General features: G+C 27.4%; 1 protein-coding gene across 1 annotated transcript; it reads left to right on the top strand.

The window, feature by feature from the left end:
• The first annotated feature begins 209 nt into the window (after positions 1-209).
• On the top strand, positions 210-26,175 carry LOC135930448 (TGF-beta receptor type-1-like). Its single transcript, XM_065467244.1, has 11 exons — positions 210-323; positions 405-522; positions 8,914-9,074; positions 15,091-15,546; positions 15,961-16,149; positions 16,947-17,177; positions 17,315-17,482; positions 22,746-22,928; positions 23,292-23,540; positions 24,353-24,483; positions 25,673-26,175. Exons 1-11 carry the CDS (start codon positions 260-262, stop codon positions 25,799-25,801), a joined length of 2,079 nt encoding a protein of 692 aa, XP_065323316.1. The 5' UTR covers positions 210-259; the 3' UTR covers positions 25,802-26,175.
• The last annotated feature ends 628 nt before the right edge of the window (positions 26,176-26,803 follow it).

Genomic DNA, 26,803 nt, shown 5'->3' with positions numbered 1-26,803 from the left:
ACCATCAACACTACTTCTATGCTATAAAGACTCCGCCTGAATAAAAAAAAAATTGTATGAAAAGGGGAAAAAAATTCTATTTAGTACTACTAGTTAGTATATAGCAAATTATTTCTTTGAAGTCGATAGCTTTTCCTTTCATGGATAAAGAGATATATTGAATGAACATATTTTCCTAAAAAAATAATCGATTAATTTTTCTCGTGGTGTATTAATGCATTAAATTAAATTTTTAAAAAAATATTTATAATGCTTATAAATGTTGAATAGACAGATATCTACATTTTTACTATTCCTTATAACATATCCTACATCCTCATCTAGTAATATATTATTAATAAATGGCAATATTTTAATTGTTTACTAATATATCATTTGCATTTATGCTATCAAAATTTTTATAGCTCTCATTTGCTTCTGTAATATCTGTACTGATAAAAAAAATAATACATGTGAAACTGATGGAACATGTTACGCCTCAATTCAAAAGGATGAAAAAGGACTGGTCAAAAAATTATACACGTAAGTATTTTTACAATAGGCATTTTAACATTACAAATATAAACATAAGTTGTTTTATTGACTTTATGCAATCTTTTATTAACCCCACTGTTACATATTATAGATTCATAATTTCCAATTTTAATAGCTTTTTATATGGCATACCATCAAATCCACAACAAATCTTTTTTAGTTGAGCTTATCAATTGTTTTAAAAATTTATGTGAACATTATAAATGTTATAATTAGATCATAAATGTTAATTGCTTTTATGTTCTCCAAGAAATAAATGGTTATAGTGTCAAATATGCCATTTTTTATATTTTAACTAATTAGTTATTAATTAAATGTTAAATTAATTAAACATTATATTCAGTATATCTTACAAGGGATAAACAAAAATAATTTTTTTGTTAGACTCATGATATGACTTAATTAAGTGTTTTCAAAAAAAAATCTGCCTGCATTTTTATCAACATTTATAAATTGTTTTTCAATTTTCACAACACTATTTAAAATGCACTGTATGTTTTAAATAATAAAACAAACATTAATTAGGTTGCACTATTATACATTAATGGTAAATTTTTATGTTTTATTTATCTATTTATTATCCTTCAATAATTTAGGCACCCCCTTTATTTTTTTTGTTAACAAACTTTTCATTATTTTATAACATTTAATAACAAAGCCTTTTGTAGCATTAAACTAAGGTATTAAAATATAATGCGATCTTTACTTTTTTAGCCATATTATTTTAATTTTTATAAATATTTATTTGTAGCATAAATTATTGAAGGACACATTAGGTAATCAGTAGTGTCAGTTAAAGCAACTAGCTACAGATAACTAATTTTATTTTTGCAAAAAATAAAACAATATAACTAAACTAGATATGTTTTTATATGACAAAATAAGTAATTACCTTTTAGAATATGTTAAATATTTATATATATCTCATTCATTATTTTTATTTTTGATGATTTCCCAATTTTCAAACTACTATTTAATATAATGTCTTATTTTACTTACATCTACTGCTCTGTAGAACGTTTGTTTAGTCAAGGGAAGCTTATTTTTGTAAATACTAGCATACCTTTTAGATACATTTTGTAAATATTTTATTGTTGAAATCAAATTAAATTAACCCCTGACTGGCATATTGGTTTTCAAATTGTTACTATATAAAAAGTGGATATATGAACTGGTTTTTTTAAAATAATCACATATTTTATTCAAAACTCTGTTTCTGCAAAGTTGCATCCATATAATTATCATAAGTCGAATAAAAAAGAATAAACAACACTTTATTGTAATATGACTTCTCCAGATATAATTATGAAAATTTTACTTAGATTCAATATTTAAAAATATCAAATTTATTCATTTTAAAAATATCAAATTTATTCAATTTAAGAGTATCGCCTATGATGGTGATACCCTATAATTAATTTTCAGTAATATTCTTATTCTCTTAATTTATTTCCTTAACATAAATTAAAATTAACAAATAAATAAAAAAAGTGATCTTTTTACAATTTTTTTTTCAATGTAATAATAATAATCAAAATAGCTCTTTCAATATATTTTTTGAACTCAAATATATGAAGCAATTTTATTTTATTTTTGAAATTTTACAAATTTCTCATAATATTTTTTTTCTAAAATTTTAATATTTAAAATTAATATAGTTAGTTTCTAAAGTAATTTCAAAAATATCAAATCTTATACTTTTTTAAAAAAAAGATCAAAGTAAATGCATTACAATTTTTTACAGAGCAACATGAAATTTAACGATGATAATTTTTTGAGTAACGTCGATATAATATTTATATTGCGTTATGACTTTAAAATATAATATTTGAGAAATTTTTTATAGCTAATATTAAGGGGAGTTGGTGTTTTTTTAAAAAATATTTTTGCATTCAACGAATAAATAATATATTAATTTTTATAATAATGAATGATGCAAAATAAAAATCGATCGGGCATGCCACCTCCTGGTTAGATCTTTATATTATGGTCCATTGTTCCGGGTTTGAAAAGTGGCCTAACCGAATCACGACCTTCACTACTTAAAAATAAAAAGGGTGGCTTAAATAGTATAGAGATGTTTAGGATTAAATTTTTTCATACTTAATTCAATTCTAAATTTTAATTACCGTGCCGGGTTGGCCGATACTATATCTGATAAAAAAAATGTTTATAACCTCTTTTCACATAAAATAAAATTTGTGGGGTAAAGACCTACAACGCAAATCTTCTATGTCGAGAGAGATACTATAATAAGATATATTTAAATTTATTAGTAAATCTTCAACTAGTATTGTTAAACGACTCGATATTCTAAAAAATGGTCTATTTTAGCCCAAATATTAGTGTTGTTAAACGGCTCGTTTTAAGCCGATTTTTAAAAACGGCTAACTCAATATTTTCGCCAGAAAAATATTGCCTAAGCCTCGAGATTTCGATAATATATGACGACCTTTGATCTTTCTATGAACAAAATCTTCATGCTTGCATTAAAATGCGCGAAATAGAGCTGTTTAGCAAGTCTATCCTCAACAGTAGAATAAATAAATAATCGACACAGTGTATTCAATGTTTTAATCATATACAGATGATTTTTTTACCTTTTATAATAACGAAATTATTTTGTTTGTTAAAAATCGTTAATATATCTTTTGAATTTGCATACACAAAAATAATGGGATTCTATGATAAAATACAATAAAAGAACTATATTATTTAGCTAAATTACTACTAATATATGTTAACGGTAATACAAAAATATTTATCGAAAATACTACAAATATGAACTAAATATATTTCAAAAATGGCGCAGTTGATAAAAAAACGGATTCGAACATGTGTTACAAAGATTGATACGACTTATTTAAAGAATTTAAACAAACATTTCATCCCAAACGTAATAAAATTATAGAGAGATAATTTTTATCAATATAATCAAAAAATGAGGAAAATTTAATAGATTATATAAAGAATCTTCGAAAATTATCAATGACTTATGAATTTGGAGAATATTTGAATATTGCTTTAAGAGATAAATTCATTTGGACTAAAAATTCCTAAAATATTACAAATTATACAAGGATAATTTAGATATAAATAAGGCTATTCAAATATTTACTGCGATAGAGACATTTATAGAGAACACAAAATTAATACAAAAAGATGAAACTACAATTGATCAGTTAGAAGATAAACATGATAATATAAATATAACTATAAAAGATAATAATGATAATAATAAACAATCAAAACAATATAATAACTATAATTCGAGCTACAAGAAACCATATCCCTGCCATTTCTGCGGCGTAAATCATAGAAGGGAAAATTGTCCTTTCAATAATATTGAACACATTGCTCGAGTCTGTAGAGAAGAAATAGTGATTTTATTTATAATACAACAAATGAGTACAATCCATAATTTTGGGTGGATATCAAAGGAATAGCGATATTAGGGAGTTAGATACTGGGGCTGAGGTAAGCATAATAAACGAAATAGATTGGAACTTAATCGCCCTGGATTAACAAATTGCATGCTAAAATTTAAATCTATACAGGTACCAATATACCACTGCTAGAGACTATAGTAAAAGTAAAATATAAAGGACGAACATTAGAACTACCTATTAATTACAAAAGAATATACAAAAAATCTAATTGGAAGAAACTGGATAACTAAATTTCCAAAAATGACTGAAATACCTGAAAGGGCCATATAAATAAATAAATTGGGCTATTGGAAAAGGCACAAATATATATGGAAAACGAGAAATCAAATTTCTGTAAATCACGTCCCGCATTATACTCATTAAACGAAAAATTTAAAAAAGATTTAGATAGATTGCTAAAAATAGGAGTAATAGAAAAAATTAATCATTCACTTTATACATCACCCACATAGTAATTGTTCAAAAGAAAGATAAAACATTACGAATTTACGGGGATTTAAGAGAACGATAAATCAATATATTAATATTGATTCATACCCAGCCACTTTGGGAAAAGGAGATTTTCAATATTGGATCTCTCAGATGCCTGTTTTTAAATTAAAGTGGATTAAGATTCATAAAAATATATTGTAATCAATACGCATATAAGATTATTTTTATATACAAGACTACCTTTTTGGTATATCGTCTTCTCCAGCAATATTTCAAAGGGCCATCGAATTTATTAAAAGGTTTTGAAGGACTAGCTTGTTATTTAGACCGTAAAAAATAGAGAGAAACACCAAACAAATTTAAAAAAGGTACTAAAATGTCTAGACAAAAATGTTATCATGCTAAAGATAGAAAATTGTAAATTTTTCAAACAAAATGTCGAGTACTTAGGACACAAAATATCAAAAAACTAGATTATAACTACAGGAAAAAAATACTGAGGCAATAAAAAAAGCACCAGAACCAACAAACTCAAAACAATTAGAGCATTTCTAGGGTTAGCAACATTATCCAAAATTTATTTCAAATTTTGCAGACAAAGCCTAATCTTTTTACAAATTAATAGAAAAAGTAGTAGTTTGGATATGGACAAATGAAAGCAAAGATGTCTATAAAAAAATAAAGCAAGAAATATGTAGTACTCCAATATTACATTATAATCCAAAATTACCCAATATACTAGCAACAGATGTGTCAGCCATAGGAATTGTGGCTGTAATATCTCATATAAAGGGGGTAAGAGACCAATTGCATTCGCCTCAAGAACGCTTAATGCAGCAGAGAAAAATTGTAGCCAAATAGAAAGAAAAGCTCTTGCCATCATATTTGGGGTTACAAAAGTTAAAGAATTTATATATGAAAAAAAGTTCACATTACAAACAGACCTCAAGCCATTAATGAGTTTATTTCATCCAAGAACAGATATACCAACAACATCCACTGTCATAATACAAATATGGGCTTTATTATTAGCAAGTTACTAATATGAAATAGAATTCAAAAGTAGTCGACAAATAGCTAATACTTTTATTCTATCTGGATATCTATACAGTGAATTACAATATCAAAAGAAGAAATACTCGATCATATAAATGGGAACAATCAACTATGAATGCAAACGAAATTGAAAGAAGAGAACTAAAATGATAATACCACAACAATGCCTAAACAACGTGTTAAGCATGATACATCGGATATATTGGAATGGTAAAAATGAAGATGAGAGGACAATACTCATGGTTGTCTAATATAAATCAAGATATAGAAACATGGGTCGAAAAAATTTAGAGAATGTCAGGAACAACACGACATGTCTCATAAGACAATAATTCAAAATTGGCCAAAACCACCGAAGTAACCGGGTACACATTGATTATGCTGGACCCAAATCATTATTAGTTCGTAATGATAGATGCTAGCATTCGGTGGCCAGAAATAGTTCCCATGACTAGTACAATCACTGAAAGCACGATAAAAATATTAGATTCGGATTTCCTAAGATATTCGTTTCTGATAACGGGCCACAATTCAGCAGTAAAAAATTCAATGATTTTTGCGAAAAAACGGAAGTCATACCATCCTCAGACTAACGGCATGGCCGAACGTTTAGTTCGAACTTTTAAACAGAGCATAAATGAAACTTGGGGATTTAGAAACCAGTTAAACCCTTTTTCTCTACTATTACCGAAATACACCCGGGGCAGAAAATGAATAAAGTTCCACCCAAATACTACTAAAAATTATACCTAGATGATTTTTTGGCATTATCTTGTAAATTTACGTACACAAAAATAATGGGATTTTATGACAAAATACAATAAAGGAAATATATTATTTGGCTAAATTACTACTAATATATGTTGTCGGTAATACAAAAATATCTGTCGAAAATACTACAAATATGAACAAAATATACTTTAGTATATATAAACAACCGGTCAAAAATTGGATTTTTTAAAAAATTCGGCCTAATTTAAAGAGGGAAGATCGTGGTCCGGTGTATATATCTACTTAACACTATACATCAATAATAGAAGTATCACAAAATGGGAAGCGAATCAAATAAGAAGGAAAAAATGGTTCATATTTCCTCGGTTTAACGCTTTCCGCTAATGTTTAAAATTTTTGTTCCACCGGGAAACGTCCACTATACCATAGAGTTAAGCATTAGCGGGTTGATTATTTCAATAGGCAGAAGAGATGCCTCTCTAGGATACCATTTTACCCAAAAATGGGGTTAGAACCCTTTAATAATCAATCGACAAAAGGTTCATTTCAAAATTCAAAGTCCCATCTAAATCATCTTATCATACAAATCCAAAATCCCATTATGTTATCTATATATATTTTTTTAATTTATCGATTAAATTATTGATAAATATTTTGGAAAAAAAAACCAATTCTATAAAAAGATGATTCTTTTTTTAGTGCAAATTTATATTACGATTTTTCGTTTGTACCCGGGTTCCTTTGACCTTACATTAGATCCGGAAATAATGTTAAACCGTGGATTTATGGTTCTAAATAACATTTTTTAGAATAAGTTAACGGTTAGTAGAGACTTTTTATATATCCTCACCCCCTCCTTCACCCTTTCCATTACAACTAACCCTTTCACAGTTATCGCGAATTCTCGGCGAAGTATACAAAGTTCGCTACACTGAATGCAGGGTAATAAATAAGGGGTTCGATTTACTTTAATAAATAATCATTTTATTTATGAAACAAAATTATTTTATAAAACTTTTATTTAAAAAATGAAGAAAAACTAACACCAAAATAATTTGAACATAATTGTCGTTTTATTAAACGTTACGATGTTAATATACATTGTCGTCTGGGAAATAGAATATTCTATCTTCACGTTTGGTAATTTTACAGGGGAGCAATTTAAAAAATTAAGTTTCTATTTATTTCAATAGGATGGTTAACCTTGCATCGGATTTAATTTGAGTTATTTTATTAATATTTTGGATTTTTTAAGGATATATATATAAATCCAATCTATATTGACAAATCAATTTACATAAAATTATATATCTTAGTTTTACCAAACATTAGGCGTATCTAATATATATAGTCGCCGTAATCAAGAAATGAACTTTTTCGTATAACCTTAATGTTAATTTTTGGTATCAACTTGCCTATCATCTTAAAGTTAAATAAATCGAAGGAGACTATATATCTCTAATGTTAAATTTTTTTTATTAAAAAAGAAAACTTAAAAAAAATTTTTCAACGAGATTCAAATCACTGACTTAACGTTCGTTAGACAAACGTTCTTTCCAGTCACCCCCGTTATATAATTCTTCTTATATTTGAAATTATATTATGATAAAGTAATTTAAATATATCAATATTTATCTTTTTTATTAGAAGCTCCAGGCTTGGGAAAACAATTTCAAAATTATCGGTTGGCCAGGTTTAAGAAAAAATTTTTAAAATTATTATGGGTCGGGCTGGGCTTGGAAATTATTTTTATAAATTATATTGTGCTTGGAGAAAATTTTTCAAATTATTATCAGCTTGGACGCTTGGGAATTTTTTTATTGTTAACTATGGATCAGATATTGACCTAAAAAGCAAATAAACCAATGCCCATAATCTGATTTTGATTGTATTTTTAAATTCATTATGATTTTTTTAAATATTTTATTCTAGTTCTCAACTACCAAAATTATTATTATCTTTGGTTGGGGTTGGGGAAATTTTTTCAAAATTATTATGGCCTTGGACCTTGCTTGTGAATTTTTTCAATATTAAATAATAGGCATAGATAATCGGTAATATTTTAACAAGTAATATTGATATGGGTGTCAAGTAAAAGCTTTAAAATTATTTTGACTCAAAACATAGCATTTAAACTTAGTTTTAATGGATTGAACTTAACCTGAAGGTGGGAGGGGGTTATATAGAATAAAAATTCGATATTATTTTTAAATAACAGGTAATAACTATCATAAGAGTAAGGAGAAAATTCTCATTCCCCGTCATTTTTGACGGTCTCAGCAATACTGACTAAGCTTATTCTCAGTTATATATTTTTCATTTTGCCCTTCAAGAAAGACAGGTCATCACACTTTTCTTCCTTATTCGATAATAGATAAATCAGAAATTAAGAATATCTTATGAGGTGTGATTCACAAATTTTCCTCTTTTTCGCCTAAATTTTAATATTATTTATAAAATTTATTAATTAAGTATTAGTCAAACTAATTATCCCTCAACCCCGTCATTCTCGACGGGTTATTTACTTATAATATAATAACATCAATAGTATAAAATTTATCAAATTATTGATAAATGTTTAACCAGTATTAACAACTCAATTTAATCTATTGTTTTCATTTTTAACTTTAATATAAATAAATTATGATGTTAACAATCTCGACAATAACCGCTGAAATTTAATCGCGACATATATTTTAAACATAATAAGATGCATGGATAAACAATATCTTTCGCCGCCTGATAACCCGTTTATATGCCACTCATCTCCAATCAACACGAATTTTGGAATCCAATGCTGCAGTCACAGTGATTTGTGCAATCAATACCTAAATCCCACGTTTCCGACCTTCAAATCCGATCCTAAATCGGGTATTTAATATATCACCATAATTTTTTTAAATATAAAATCTGCTTTATAATGACATTTTAAATTTCTGGATCCCCAAAAACTTTAAAAAGATCAGCTGTATTTTTTTTAAATTGATAGATATTGCACTTCCACGGATTCCATATTCCAATACGGCATTCTAATTTTATTTTATCTCAAATAAAAAATCACGTGTAAAAATGAGCACCTGATTAAAACTGATCTTAAAATTTTCGAATAATTATTTGCTCACATTATTTACATTTTATCATCTTTTTTTTAAAAAAAAGGATAGAAAAAAGCATATTTTTTTTTGAAACTCGAGTGAGTGCTAATGAACTTAACACCTGGTTTATTTTTATTTTTCGGGAGGAAGGATAAAATATCTCATTTTTTTAGAGCCTATTTTTTGTTAGATTAACTCTGTGTCCAATACTGTTTTTTCTTTTTTTTCCATTTTGGAATTCTAAATAACTATCTGAATAGAATGTGATTTTTAGACTAAAAAAATAATAAAATATACACCATTAAGCGTATTTTTATCTTAACGGAATATGATTTTTAGATTAAAAAATAATAAGAATAAATTTTTAACGTATATTTTTAAAGGTATTTCATCACTTTATGTAAAAATAGATGTATCAAAAAGAAACTAAAAAAAGAAAGCGGTCGGGCTAAAAAATTTTAAACATCGGGCGGGTGAACAGGCGGGTTAGAAAAACATTTTTAAACAACGAACGGGTAAATTTAAAATATTTTTAAGGGCAATCATTTTTTTATTTGATAATATTGCATATTTTTTTTAAGTTTAAGTAATATTTAAATATAAATTAAATAACGAGCCAAACCAATCAATTAAATAATTTTTAAACATTGGGCTGGGCGGAGGTAAATTTTTGAAAAAAACACGACGGGCGAGTTAGTTAAATCTTGTGAAATTAATAGGAGAGCGGGTTTTCCGGTTAAAACCCGCCCATTGCAGCCCTCTTGTGTGATAGTTGTTTATTTCAAATATTTCTATTCAGAATTAAGACCTAAATTAAGAAGAGCTAGAACGCAGTCTCCTCTAATCTTTTATAGAGTGCTAATCTTATTACATACCGATGGGGGAGATTTATAAAAAAAACAGTATTCAGTTGGGAAGGCAAAAAATAAATATATATTTTTTTCTTTTTTAAAAAAAAACAAAATTTCTTATCTGTTTTGAGACAAATTGCTTTATTACTTTCTTGTTATGAATGATCGATAAGATTTAGTATTATGAATGATTAAAATCTCTCGAAGCGACAATTTCTGCATCAAATTATAATGTTATTAAATGGCTCGATTGAGCCGATTTTTATAAACGGCTACCTCAATATTTTAGCCGAAAAAATATAGCCCAAATTCAGAGATATAGCTAATAGATGTCCAAACCTTTGTGCCATCGATGAGCAATCTTTAGGTTTGCATAATATTTTTTTAGATAAAATATTCATTGAGCCGTTTTAAAAATCGGCTCAAAACATAACAACATTACATCAGTCTTGTTTTTATAAGTTCGACTAGGGTCCGAAAAATTACCGTTTTACAGGTCCAAATTCGTTCAAAACGAAATACGTCAAGTAACCTACAAAAAAAATAACAATTATATACAATGCGAAATATAAAACATTAAATTTACAGGATAAATGATAAACATGTCATAATGAAGTGTCATTTTCCCAAAAAATAAAGTTATCTTTGAATTATTAATATTCGTAAGAAATTTACTATTGTCGTACCAATAATAAATACACTATTTTTTATTCTATTAGTGAGTACAATTACTAATTACTCTGATATAGTCAAGATTATAAAAAATACAAAATCAATGACACGTCAATTAGGAATAGTAAATTATTCGATTCATATAAAAGAATTCGTTATTCGACTTTTATTCATTATTGAATAGGCCTAATTTATTAAATAAAAGCTTCCAATAATAACGATTAAATGATTGATAAGTAAATATGAGGGAAGATCTCTTATTGAAAATTAAATAAAAATTGAGTATTCCTGAATCCTGAGCATTTAGAGTTCTTAACTAAAACTTTTCACATTTCCCTAAGAGAAACTGGTCCCGAATACCTCCCCCGAGTTACGACATGACTCTGTATGCATTTATTCGGGGTTATCTATTCAGAGACGCATCGATACCACCTTTTACTATCCTGTATTCACCACCGGATATCACTTATTACTAGTGCTGTAAACATTTCCAAAAAGTGAAGATAGATTCTATCAAATTAAGATTCAAATTCTTAATTAAAATAAATGATTCTATTAAAAATTAGATTGCAAATCTTATATTGCTGATGATATTCAGTAGATAGACGCGTTCAACGTTCATTGACAAAAAATCGAACGTGATCACGTTCAAGTTCACTTTAAAAAAAAGGAACGCGTTCACATTCGTTAAACCTTTATAAAAAAAAAATTTAAATTTGATTTAATATTAATAAATTTAACACAATATATTAACCATGTTTAAGATTAATAGAAGTGAATATAATATTTTTATTATAATAAAACTTTTATATATCACAAAAAATTTAATTATTTAATATATAAATTCATAATACTTTAAATAGTATTCAACTATTAAAATATGAAACCCTTGATAAAAACTTAAAAATAGTAGCGAAATTTCAAATAATCTCACTAAAAATAAATAAATTCGATATGTATATAGTATATATATATTTAATATATAATATTTAATGATATGTATCTATTATAGTAAAAGTAAACATTAATTTAATAATGAACATCATACTAAAATAAATTATTAACAGGATACTTATAGTTATATATATATATATATAAATATTACATCAAGTATCTCTTTAAATTAGAGCTTAAACTGATATTATACTTTTAGGACACATTTTACATTTGGTGAGGATAGAATTATTTTATTGAATATATGATGTTACTGTAAAGTATCTATTATATTTGGGTCATAATTAAGAATCAAATGATGATAATGATATAACAACATCCATGATTACGCCAAATAATATTCAGATTAACAAACTATACTATAAAACAAAAATAATGGCTGGTTGAAAATTCAAATGTGATAAAAGAAACAATTAATTTAAAAATAACCCTTTCTTTTTGAAAAATTTCAATTAATATTACATTAATATTTTTGTTTTTAAATGAATAAAAATAATATACTCTAAAATCGAACTAACTTAAAAAACGAACGCGTTCGTTAAAAAAAAAGGGAACGCGTTTACGTTCAAATCAAAGTTAGTCAAAAAAATGTCAAAAATAAAAGGAACTTCGTTCATCATTTTTTTCAAAAAACTTTGTTTACGAACGCGTTCTTTTGCAAAATTACCTTTTTACCAACCCGGTATCCGCTAATATTATCGATACCAATTTTTTTTAAACTTAATCAAAAAAAATCTTCCCACTCCACATTTTTACAAAAAATTAATTTTTTTTATTTCTAATTTAGGGGTTCCAGTACAAACCACGTAGCATTTCGCGTTTATAACTTTCCTTCGCTCGTTTTTAGTTCAAATTTATTATATATTTTTTTAAATCTTATCAATGTTTATGCCAAACATGTTTTTTTTTCTTATAAGAATCGCAAAAAAATGGATATTTCTCTTTTTTTTCAGATCTTTTAATAATTTCGCTTTATAATTTTTTTTTAAAAATATAATAATTATTCAACGCAAGATCAAAGATATTTAAATTTATTAAGTTTTTTTTGTATCTTTTTCTTTTCTTATTTTAATAAATATTTCTTTGTTAAATTATTAATAATTCATGGCACGTTAAATTTAAGGCGTTTACCCCACCAAAAAAAAGAGTTCATTTTCTAATCTAAAAAATTATATTAAATAAATATATTATTAATGATCGCTATGGATGGGCAATGGTTTTTATTTTACACATGTTATCATTCTAAGCAACATGCAAGCTCGTACCAGTCCTGGCCACTAGTGTTACCAAAAGGCTGATTCGGGCCGATTTAAAAAAACCTAGCTTAATATTACAGGCAGGCAGAAAATATCGCCTAGGTCTCGAGATAATGGCCAAACCTTTATGTCTTTGAGAAAACTTTCTAAGCTTGTTTAATATTTTTTGTGGATAAAATATTGAGTTATCCGTTTTATAAAAGTGCCCAAGTCGAGCCGTTTAACAACACTACTGGCCTTTATGGCATTATTTATAAATCGGGGCGGGTCAATTTAATATGTTTTTAAAGTTATCCGCCAAAAAATCTTACGATGAATCATTTAAACATTCATTTGCTTCTCATATTTTCATTAATAAAACTTTTACAAAATACTAGCATTGTTAAGAAACAACTTTCGAGAATAGCGCACTACTCTTCAAAAAAAAGAATGTTAGTTACCCTGACCCTGAACTGTGAATGCAGGGTGAAGATGCCTTCTAAAAAAAATAGCGCCCATTAATAGCTAGTAGACATTTTGCGCTACTTTATAAAAAAATACGCATGTATTATTTAAAATTTTTTATACCAATTCAAATATTTTAAAAAATGTATCAATTGTTTCCAAAGGACATTAATACTAACCTAGACTAACGTCATTCATTAAAAAGCATTGAAAAGTGTGCTTATTGATTGAGATTCGATAGTAAGAGGTATTAAAACGAAATTCGATGGCTTCCACAACAGACGAGACATTTATGCTACTAATTATCGCTGAATAATTTTCTAAATCCACTAACTTTGTTGCACGCAAATATATTAAAAAAAATTTTTTAATTTGGTAAATTATATGCTACTTCTAAAATTTTTTAGGTAAGAGAAAGAAATACCCTTAACAATATTATCAATTAACGAAATCATCTTCCTCTCGCATAATAATATCGTTATTTAAATTATAAATTGTGCCTCAATATAATCATTTCAAATTTAAATGATAAAATAATTTTTATGAATTTATAAATAATTATTATATTCAATTTGAAAGTGGCGTAGTTTACCCTACTAGTAATAACACTGCAGATTTGGAAGTTGGATTCATTTTTATAAACCAGGGCAGAGCCGATCTTTTTTTAACTGCGTGTTTATTTATTTTTGTTATATATTATATTATATGTATTATCAACTATCTATACGTACGTTAGAGCATATTTTTGGATTATTAGGAAAGCTTGTAAAATTATGCCAGCATTGTTTACTCTCTCTGATTATCCAACGTTAAAAAATAATTAATTAAACCCAGAATTGTTAAAAGATAGTACTAATGAAAGAAGAGAGAAAGAAAGAGAAAGGAAGGAAGGAAGTTGTATAAAGATACAAGTATACTCTTTAAAATATCGATTCAATTTTTTTTCAAGATAATTTAAAGTGTTCATATCATAACATAGAAATTGGAAAACTGTAGTTTTGCCATGAACTTTTGAACCACTACTAATTTTTATTTATGGCGAAATTGTCTAAAATTTATAAGGGTAGGTTAATCTGCAAGTGCTTGGATGCGTTTGCCGTCCAATCAATTAAAATTTAAAAATTGTCCTCCTCAGTAAACGATTTAAAATTAAAAATATAGCGAATTCCAAATACGTGATATATAAAATGTATAATTGAATTATTATAATATCATTGAACCTATAATATAACATTTTCGCTTACTTTTCATCACTGATCGTTTATCCGTAAACATATTTTTTTTAGCCTACTGAAAAGTTTTATCTACTGCTGCACTGGCAAACAATTATATTAATGAGGGGGGGGGGGGGGTCATATTTGTATCCTCATGTAAAATAAAATTGTCTTGTTTATTTTAAATTTGATTATAAAGAAATGAACTCTGACATATATATAATACATTTAATACAAAATAGGATTAAGTATTTTTAATATAAATAAAAAAATATATAATAAAATTGTATCAAAATATATTTAGATACTAAGATACCTATGCAACATTTATGCATTTAGAAACATGTTTTAACAACTTTAATTAAACCATTCTCATTTCCCCCTTTCTTATCCTATTCAAGCTGTCCTATACAAAAAATACAACAAACTCCACCGACTATCTTCTAACCATTTACCCTCGTCCTTAGCCGATATCAACAATGGTGATCCGCTCAAACTGCCATTTCCGGCTTCCCCGTTAGGGGCGGACTCTATACACCCCCAAAACATAAAAAATGGATCAAATAACACTCGCACAAATTATACCCCGATTTTTATCGCAGGCCTGGTTTTAGTAAGTTGCTTATCCGTCTTTTTAGCGATCTTCGCGTTCAGACGCTATTTCAACGTAGGCTATAATTGTTCCAATACGACAATAGATGGAAACTCGATAGCAAGGGCTGGGGAAGCGGCGAAGAATAAAGTGATCGATAGGGGGGTTATTTTTAGTGACAAGAAAATTATTGGTGGTTGTTGGTGGTGGTGGTTCAACCTTTATGGGCGCGGCAACAAAGGAAAGGCTAGACGACGCTCGAGTGGTAATAATTTATTCTTACAAAATTAAAATTGGCGTTATATATCGCTGATAGTTTCAGTCGTAAACTTATATTTTAAATGAATACCAAACTTAATTATATCTATGAATTTACGTTTAGAAAAATGTTAAGATTAATGTGTGGTTGGACTAGTTTAGAATAGGCAAATTATAATATTTATACTAAATTTCTTTTTTAGATATAAGTTAAGGAGAGGGAGTTTAAAAAATATTATATTTTCTAACTAATTAAATAAAGAAACTTTTTTAAGCAATTTGGAATAATGACTATAAGATGTAGACTCATGAAGCAAGTCAATCACTCAGTAAGAGTATTCATCCAATCCAGTTTGGAGTTTTCCTTTTATCGTTAATTTTTTTTAAAAAAAAACCTACTAAACTATCTCATTTGATTTAGATTACCCCGGTTACATGAAATCTCACGCCTCTAAGGCCTCAAGTTATCGTTGTTCCATCGAAATATCTTCCCCTTCTCTCGTCAAACATTCATCTAACTACCCTTTGAATTCGGCTTATGATGGGGAGAAATCGGAATCGTTGCAAAATCTATTATCAGTCGACAATACTACTTCCGGCTCTGGATCTGGTTAGGGATTTGTCGATAATAATTATTAATGCTATACTTTGAATAGGTAGAACTAAAACTGCATATCAATAGTTTTTTTTATTGATTTCTCAAAACTATCTATCAGTTTGAGGCCTTAACTAAAACGGGTTCTCATTCGAAACTTTTTTTAAAGTAGGATTTCAGTTTTCGGTTCTTACATTTGACGCATTCCGGTCCCGGTTTTAACCTATTAATTTTGAATAAATCACAGCATTTTGACAAGCTTGTTCACGATCTCAATCTTTTCCAAAAAAATAAATAGGAATCATGATCAAGGATCGAATTGATTTCGAACGCATATTTTTTTTTAATAATCTGAATTTGATTTTATAAAATCCTGAAAAAAATTTATCCCCACAAGATTTTATAAAATAAATCCAGATTATAGGAAGAAAAAGAAATGACTCGTTGAGAAAAAAATATGTATGTTATCTCTTAAACGTCCTTTATAAAAGGAGCGATTAAGAAGCCAGATCATTTCCAATAATATGTTGATATTTACTAATTAGGTTCTGCTTGATTAAATACGATTATAATTGAACCATATTATTGATAGAATCAAAAATTAAAGTATGGTAATTTTTTGAACCTTATTCGGTTAACTAGAATTCAGAACTTCTTTTATCAAGTTTTAATGAGCCAAAACCAAAACCACATTTTAGTACAATATTCAGAATTGGTTGCAAAACCTTTTTTTTATCCAGTAGAGATAACTTATTTTATAATCACAATCAGTTATTTTTTTTATACTCATATTCTTTGCTATTTATTTTAAGGTCTACCTCTCTTGGTTCAGAGAACTGTTGCTCGAACTATTCAATTGGTGGAAATTATAGGTAAAGGTCGATACGGGGTAGTTTGGTTAGGCAAATGGCGGGGTGAAAAGGTTGCCGTTAAGATATTTGTATCCCGCGAGGAAAATTCTTGGTTTCGAGAAGTTCAAATATACCAGACCTCCATGCTCAGGCACGAAAATATACTGGGCTTCATAGCAGCTGATAATAAAGGTTTTAATTCTCTTTAAATGTTTATAAATCGTTATGAATAAGAATTAGACAAATAAAGAAAGGGAATTTTTTAAAAAAGTGGATAAAATTTATGACTAGGGAGAATATGTTATAAATGGTTTATTTTGTTTTTTAAGATAACGGGACCTGGACCCAGTTATGGCTTGTGACGGATTACTGCGAAAATGGTTCCTTGTTCGATTATCTCCAAAAGATGGTCTTGGACATAAAATCAATGCTCAAAATAGTTCATTCGATAGCTAGTGGCTTAGCACATTTACATATGGAAATAGTTGGAATACAAGGTTACAATTTTTTTTTAAATGTGATGATGAGGATAACAAAAATCTTCGATCAATTTTGAGAATCATGTTAAACTTAGTGTCTAAATATGGTTCTAATTGAAATTTCTTTAAAATGTTATATCGTTAAAAAATTTTTACCCTCGTAAAATACTTTAGGGATTCTTTCAGCCAGTGTATTACTCTCCAATTAGTCATTTTTGCTCAAAAATTATGAAATATAAAAATAAATATTCTATATTAATTGTTATAGGTTTTAACGTTTTTTCTCTTTTAAAAGGGTTAAGGCTTTGTGTTTTCAGTACAAGCTCTCCAAAGAACTTGACAAATACGCCCACTTTTGCACAAATATGTTTTTTTTCTACCTAGGAATGAAAAAACCTTTTTTCGGGAAAAACAAAAACGTTGCTTTAAATTTTTTATTACAACCACAATCGAAAATTATACCATCATTTTATTGCGACTTTTTCATTATCGCAATTTATTTTTATAAATTTGCTCATTTTGTTAAACTGTGTTACTAAAAAAAACTTACTCCTTAAAATGCCTACAAATTTTGTTAAAATGATATTTAAGGTTGTTGTGCTGTTTTATTTTACATTCATGAGTCCTCCATTAGGCCTCTTGCCTTCTATCTGAGCAATTTTATTCCTTTAGCCATATTCCTCGTCTATCCTACGATGACTATCGTCTACCCGCCTCATTTGATGTTTACTTAATGGGTCAGAAATCGGTATGATTCTCATATTAAACATATGCCCATTATAACACAGGTCGCACCTTTCGATTTTGGTTTCGCCCGGCTATAATATTTGATGCAGAAATATGGCCAATAAAAATACTTACATAACTATAATACCTAAAAAGATTAGATGATTGGCAAACAGGGTGGAAGGCCAATAAGCTACTGTTGATTTTAGAAAATATGAGAATCGTACCAATTGTTGACATATTACGCGGCATGGACTTGGGTGATTAGGCCATGCCCATCATAATTCAGACGGTGCCAGGAATAGATGGGAAGAAGCCTAAATGAACATCTAATTAAATTGGGAGGGGGAGATGATGAAAAAAGATTTCCAACCAATTAACATAAATGTATCAGAATGTTATTAAAAACATTCGATTTTCATTTGTTGATATCTTGAGGCCTTGGTAATATTTTTTTAGTTAAAATCTTGACTTAGCCGGTTTAAAAATAGGCTAAATCGTTTGATAGAAGACTTTGGAGAGCTCATGCTACGAAAACAAAGATTAACCCTTTTGCAAATAGGAAAAACATCTTAAAACCTATGGCCATTATAATCATTTTTTAAATATTTTATTTACCTTATTTTACGATTTAATGTTTTTAGATGCTTCATCGCATTATATTATACAATGTCCTAAATTTTATGCCATTTTTTAAAAAAAAATCCATTCGGGTACTCTTGATTGGCACCACAGTTCCCAGTGAATGTTTAATTTTTTTTATATAATATGAACTCAAAAAAAAAGAAAATCACGGAAAGATATTTTGGTTATTGCTTAAGTCGAGGGGTATATTATTTTTATTTTATTTTTTTGTTATATTTTTTTTGTTATTTTTTTATGTTTTTTTTAAATGTTATTTTAAATTAATATAGTATTATTTGGTGATAATTTTTTTTGTGATAAATTTTTAAAATATTGTTGCATATTTTTATTATTTAGTGATAATTTTTTTTTGTGATAAATTTTTAAAATAATGTAGCATATTTTTATTATTTGGTGATAAATTTTTAAATTAATATGTATTTTTTCTTTTAAGATATTTTAAAATATTTTTTCTTTTTTAAAAATATTTCTTAATTCCTAGGGAGGGGAGGAGGGTAGAAGAATTGTGATGAGTCAATTTTATTCATTAAATTGAAATATAGTCTGATAATCTAAGCAATTTTAGGAAAATTAGCATAAAATCTTAAATTTTGTATTTATTAGGGGTAAAATAGACCCCATCTTTAAATTCTAAGTGATTTTTTTAACCTTTGTTGGGAAGGGTTAATTCGAAATAAATTGAAATATATTATTGAAATTTATACAAAATAAAAATATCGAAATATAGTAATAAACGAGTCAATTTTATTCATTAAATTGAAAAATTGTATTAAAATGTATACAGTCATTTATAAATAGAATAAAAAGATCAAAGCGATTTAATAATTTATGTTTTCTAAAATATCTATATTCAAGTAAATATTCATGAATATTCTCTCGATCCCCATGTCTTTTATAGTTTTCCTTAAGATCCCGCCACAGTCTTTCGACTTTTTGGGTGTGAATGGATCTATCATTTGGGTCAACGAAGTTTCGGGAATGATTGACCCTATAATGGAAATAATTTGTTTGATCCAACCGATTATATCTAAGATAAATAGATTTAAATATATTACTACTTTTGATTTACAGAAAAATATATTTACATACCCTAACCATGAGTCAGTCATTATCGTGGAATCTTGCATAACATTATCTTTAACCACACGCAGTGTGGTATCTTGATCCCTCGTTGTTGTTGCACTTAGAAATATTTCATCCGTCTCGCGACATATGCCACCGATGATCCATATAGCCTCGGAAATCAAATGCCGGCCACGATTATATTTACGCTTCCACACATGAGTTTCGTCTATTTCGATAACTCTGCCAGGCCCCCCGATCTTTGTATGATTCGAAGCTATATGGAACCCACATACCTTGCGAAATTTTTTAAACCTATATAAATTTAATATAAAAACCATATTTTACTTTAAATTACCATCCAGAAATTGCATTCCTATGATAATCCAATTCCTTCGAAGCACTTAAAATTTTATAACGGCCTAAAAATAATTTTGTTCTTTAATATTTTTTAAATAATTACTACTTATATACAGGTATACTAGTCTTAAAAATTTCCCAACGTCCTGAATCCCTTCAAAAATAGAATCTAAAAATTTGTCATTTATGATATAAAATTAATATTACCTTTCCATATCGAATATGATCTACGACATCTATTGCATCGATATCGCAAACTATTCTTATTTTTTTCTACCCGCATTATGGAATTGCAACAAGTATGCTCTATTCCTAAAGGGATTAATTGATTATTAAGGCAAAATTGATATTAAATTTATATAGGTTTAAAAAATTTCGCAAGGTATGTGGGTTCCATATAGCTTCGAATCATACAAAGATCGGGGGGCCTGGCAGAGTTATCGAAATAGACGAAACTCATGTGTGGAAGCGTAAATATAATCGTGGCCGGCATTTGATTTCCGAGGCTATATGGATCATCGGTGGCATATGTCGCGAGACGGATGAAATATTTCTAAGTGCAACAACAACGAGGGATCAAGATACCACACTGCGTGTGGTTAAAGATAATGTTATGCAAGATTCCACGATAATGACTGACTCATGGTTAGGGTATGTAAATATATTTTTCTGTAAATCAAAAGTAGTAATATATTTAAATCTATTTATCTTAGATATAATCGGTTGGATCAAACAAATTATTTCCATTATAGGGTCAATCATTCCCGAAACTTCGTTGACCCAAATGATAGATCCATTCACACCCAAAAAGTCGAAAGACTGTGGCGGGATCTTAAGGAAAACTATAAAAGACATGGGGATCGAGAGAATATTCATGAATATTTACTTGAATATAGATATTTTAGAAAACATAAATTATTAAATCGCTTTGATCTTTTTATTCTATTTATAAATGACTGTATACATTTTAATACAATTTTTCAATTTAATGAATAAAATTGACTCGTTTATTACTATATTTCGATATTTTTATTTTGTATAAATTTCAATAATATATTTCAATTTATTTCGAATTAACCCTTCCCAACAAAGGTTAAAAAAATCACTTAGAATTTAAAGATGGGGTCTATTTTACCCCTAATAAATACAAAATTTAAGATTTTATGCTAATTTTCCTAAAATTGCTTAGATTATCAGACTATATTTCAATTTAATGAATAAAATTGACTCATCACAATTCTTCTACCCTCCTCCCCTCCCTAGGAATTAAGAAATATTTTTAAAAAAGAAAAAAATATTTTAAAATATCTTAAAAGAAAAAATACATATTAATTTAAAAATTTATCACCAAATAATAAAAATATGCTACATTATTTTAAAAATTTATCACAAAAAAAAATTATCACTAAATAATAAAAATATGCAACAATATTTTAAAAATTTATCACAAAAAAAATTATCACCAAATAATACTATATTAATTTTAAAAATAACATAAAAAAAATAACAAAAAAAATAACAAAATAAAATAAAAAAAAATAATATACCCCTCGACTTAAGCAATAACCGATATTTTTATACAACATGTGGGTATGAGGTTTGGATTTAGCGCGACTACTTTATTTAAAAATAAGATAACGTATAAAACTTAACTTGAAAGTTATCAATTATTTATTGTTATTTTATAAATGGTGAGTTAAATGGAGGTTTGTAATAAGAAAGTTTTAGCCAAAAAGCACTCCCACTTGTTGCTTTAAATTTTTTTTAACCCGCCTATCACCTATGGTTCTTTTTTTAAATTCAACTGCCTTCCTATTTATCTGAAAATTTTGTTTAACCCATCCGCCCAATGTTTAAAAATTATTAAATTGGCTTGATTGGCTCTTTTTTATTTATTTTATATTTTTGAAATTAAACTTATAAAATATGCAGTATTAAGAAATAAAAAAAATATGATCTTTAATAAATAGAAGTCTGTTCCTCTCAACATTAGAAATTCAACCATTCAATGATTAAAATATTTTAGAACCCCCCTCCCTCCAACTCGGGGAATTGGTGGGCGGGCTAAAAATTCGTCTATTGCAAACCTTTAGGGTAGAATCTATCAATTTTGTCAAACTTAATAATTGAAAAAGATATTTAATAACAATCATATAATTTTATATTTCGCCATATTTTTGTAAAATGCATTTTTTTTCTCGATAAATACTTCATTACTGTATATTTCCATATCAACAATTAAAATATCAACCTTTATTTGCATTTATTATAGTGTGATCTTTTTAAAATACAAAATATTTTTTTTGTTTAAATGGATATAGAACACTATAATACTCAGCAGACGATTTATAATTTTTGACAGATGACTTATTTATTTGAAGGTTGATAAATTGTTATTAAACTTTCAAATAACGCGACAAATCATATTATCATAATTTGGAGTTATCTTAATTACTAATTTTTTGTAATGGTAATGACATAATTCTAGGTAAGCCAGCCATAGCCCACAGGGATCTAAAGTGCAAAAACATCCTGGTAAAACGAGACGGAACAACTTGCTGCTTGGCCGATCTAGGGCTTGCCGTGTGCTACGACTCTACTGCTGATAAACTTGACTTACCGCTAACTTGTTCTGCGCAAAATGAAATAGTCGCCGCCTCAAAACTTAAAAGTATTCAAATAAATTTTTTAAAATTTCCTTAATATGAATTGGTGGTTATATAAATGGTTTTATAATATAGTCGCCTGTAAATTAGGTCATTTTTTCGTAAATTGTTAATAAAAAAAAATGAATTTACGTTCATTTTGATGTTGTTATCTACTTCTAATTAATATTATTTACCATATATTTCGATATTGTTACTTTGGGAAATCGAATCAAATGGCTTATCTTAACTCACGGAATCTTTGAAATACTTATTAATTTTTTTATTTATTTTATGGCTAAAATTATCTTGATTGGAAGCAGAACTACCATTTTTTTTAAAAAAAAATTTCTATATGGCATTTTAAATACTACATTTATATATAAAAGTCAATCAAGGCGCCTATCAAATGGTCGGCACGAAACGCTACATGGCCCCCGAAATTATAGAAGGGTCCACCGCGTGTATTCAAAAATCTTCCGACTTTGAAACACGATCAGACAACAAATATAGCAACAATGAAATGAGGAAATCGGATATGACAAATTTTTCGAACCATTTCGAAGCCCTCAAAAGAGCCGATATATATGCTCTCGGTCTCGTTTTTTGGGAGATCTTGAGACGGTGCGATTTTGAAGGTTTGGCATTCTCTAAAAAAATTACATGCTTCCTTTTTTGGTAAGCTATGTGAACTAGTGATCTGCATCGGGCCTAATTTTTCAAGCCCAGCCCGGCCCGAATTTATTTAAATATAGAAATTAATTCTTATAATTACTCAAAATAAACGATATATGTTATATGGCGTCTACTTTCTACAAATAAAATCACATATTTTTATTTTACATAAAAAAATTCAATATAAAATTGATAAATTTAGATATATTTTAAAAAAATATTAAGACCCAGCCCGAAGCCCGTTCGGGCCGAGTACAGGCCGGGCCTACTTTTGCAGATCTCTAATGTGAACCCTTAAACGGTTAAATGGAGAGCCCCCCACCTTTAATCTGTTTTATTTCACTCGTATTTTTAAACATTAAATATATTTTTTTGAAATTATACGGTTTCAAATATTGGTAATTTTAGTAAATCAAATAACTCTAGACCACTCCAAAGTGACTTAGCTGCAAGATTTTAGCCATTAAAAACAGTCTCTGAGCAGGGTTTAATGAACATCTAACCACTCGGCCTCGAGATGGATCCTCAAAATATCTCTTTTTTGCTTAGCTTCGTGGTTTAGAACGTTTCGTAATAGGTTCTAGATATTTTCTAAGTTCAATCGCGAGTTGAAACATTAAATGAGATCTAGACCCCAAAAAAATTGTTCTATCTTAATAAATAAAAACTATTTGAAGAATAAGAGTGAATAGTGCATGATCTTTTTTTAAACTCTAAGTGCTATTTCTTTGGATTTCCTAATTAATATTTTAAAAAAAAATCATAATTAAAAAAGGTTATCACGAAGACTTCCAACTAGCTTATTTCGATTATGTACCACCAGATCCCACCATAGAAGAGATGAGGCGAACCATTTGTTCGGAAGGGAGAAGACCAACCATCCCCCCACAATGGAGTCAAAACGAAGTAATTCTTGAGATTAGTAATTCCGTCTAGGATATTTTATTAGTCATAAAAAATCGCGTAAACATTATTTGAAACGGTAGAGGTTTTTTTAAGCTTCGAGAATTCTAAGTGATCGCTCTCATTTAAGCGTAAACGGTAAAGTTTATATAACCTGGACACCGGTTAGAATAGATCACTATGGATGATATCGCCGATAAAATATGTCCTCTCGAAGGCTTTACCTAACCTATTACATTAAAAAATTTTGTTATACCTGATTATACCTGGAACAAATTATTCAATATTATATTCGTATTTTAAAAATACGAATAATAAAGTTATTCGATTCGTAAATTCGAATCGAATTGCGAATAATGAAAATATATTATTCATCAGATAATTTTTTATCAATTTTTCGATAGAGTTATTCAAAATTATTCTTATAATTTGATTTTTTTTTTCATATTATTCAAAATTTATCATATATATTCTGCATTATTCGGAAATATTAAAACTTATTCATAAATATTTAAAATTATTTGTAAGTATTTAACATATTCCTTACGAAACATTTTTTTTAAACTTTATTTCTACATCTATAAATCACTTTTTTAATTTTAATCATCTAATTTTTCAAGAGTTTGAGAAGAACAACTTTTGAGCATAAATCTTTGAATATTTTTTCAAGGAAGAAATATTCTTGATTAAATTTTACCTAAAATTCTAAATATGTTTCGTAAAAGAATCTTTTAGAAGTAAGCCTTTTATAATTTTCGTACACAAGAAATTTAAGATGAAATCACAAGTTAAAAAAAATATGCATTCAAAGATTCATTAAAAAATACTTTAAAATCTTTAATTATTTTTAAATAATTTAATTTTCGAATCAAATATTCACCGAATCAAATCGAATAATGTTTTTATTATTCGTGCATTTTTATTATTCGTGCGAATACAAATAAGGAATTATTCGATTAATACGAATAATGCAGATATTCGATTCGATTTATATTTTTATAGGTATATACCTGATATAGCATTTTATCTCTTAAAATCGTTTTCAAACCTGTAATCATTTCAAATTAAGTTTATCCTTTCTTCGAACCTATAAAGTTTCATTGATATTCGAAATGATACATGTGTTATTTAATAATAAATTTGTTTTTAAAAAAACTATTAATTATTTTGACAATTTTAAACATCAAAACAGGTATTACAATCCATAGCCAAAATCATGAAAGAATGTTGGTATCATAACCCCGCAGCAAGGTTAACCGCTCTGAGAGTCAAGAAAAGTTTGGCCACTCTTTGCGAAGAATCCTATGATAGTTTTTCGTGAAAGGAAAAACTACAAATACCTCCTCGACGCGCGCGCAGATAATGTCAAAAAAGGAGGAATACAAAATCTCGAAGAAAAAAATATTTATAAAATTATAGAAAAATTTTCAAACGGGTAAATTAAAAGGAGCAAACATATTTTTTAAAAAAATACACTTTAAATATTATAATGATTAAAATAATTTTATATTGCCAGGTATAAAAATAATTATATTGGATTTAAATAGATATATTTACCCCACCCATTTGAAACGCCTTCGAAAATTAAATTATACAGGTTATATACATCATATTTGTTTAGATGACTCTCTAAAAAAACACAATTCTTGTTTAATTTTTGTTTGATATGCACCATTGCCATTTTTTTTTAAATAGTGTGATTATATCGCCAAATAATCTCTTGTCAAAACCGTATGTTACTTGTCATTTTAATTTTAAACACTACCTTAATTTAAAAAAAATATTTATTTGTACTATAAATTAAATTTATATATTATATACACAATAAAATATATTATAAATTTATTTTTCCCCAAATATGCCTTATTGTAATTTTTTTCAAAACGTATTATTATTAAAAAATAATATTATAAAACTTATTAACCTCAATTTAAAATATTTTTTTTAAAAAAAAGATTATTTTTAATAATTCACTTATCATTTTTTTTCATCTTAACTTCTTAATATTTTGTGAATTTCATCTTAACTTCTTAATATTTTGTAAAATATGATGTCGTGTTAAAATAATATAATATAAAGCTTTATAAATCGCACTATTAAATGCTATTCATATTTGCAGTTAGATATGATGACTGCGTAAAGAGATGCGCCTTGATGGAAGTATGAGGATCAAGCCCTAAGGCCTAAGATGACATGGATAAAGATGATAGCGGCGAATATGAGGAAAATGAATTACAAATGATGCTTAGGACCGTGAAAAATAGAAAAGAAAAATCAGAGAGCTGGGTAAACCTCGAAATTGTCATTGAACGAAGAATCAATA

This window comes from Gordionus sp. m RMFG-2023, chromosome 5 (assembly GCF_954871325.1).
Source record: "Gordionus sp. m RMFG-2023 chromosome 5, tfGorSpeb1-WG-v2, whole genome shotgun sequence".
Taxonomy (NCBI): Eukaryota; Metazoa; Nematomorpha; class Gordioida; order Chordodea; family Parachordodidae; genus Gordionus; species Gordionus sp. m RMFG-2023.
The sequence above is the reverse complement of the archived record's forward strand: the minus strand, read 5'-3'. Positions and strand labels throughout refer to the sequence as shown.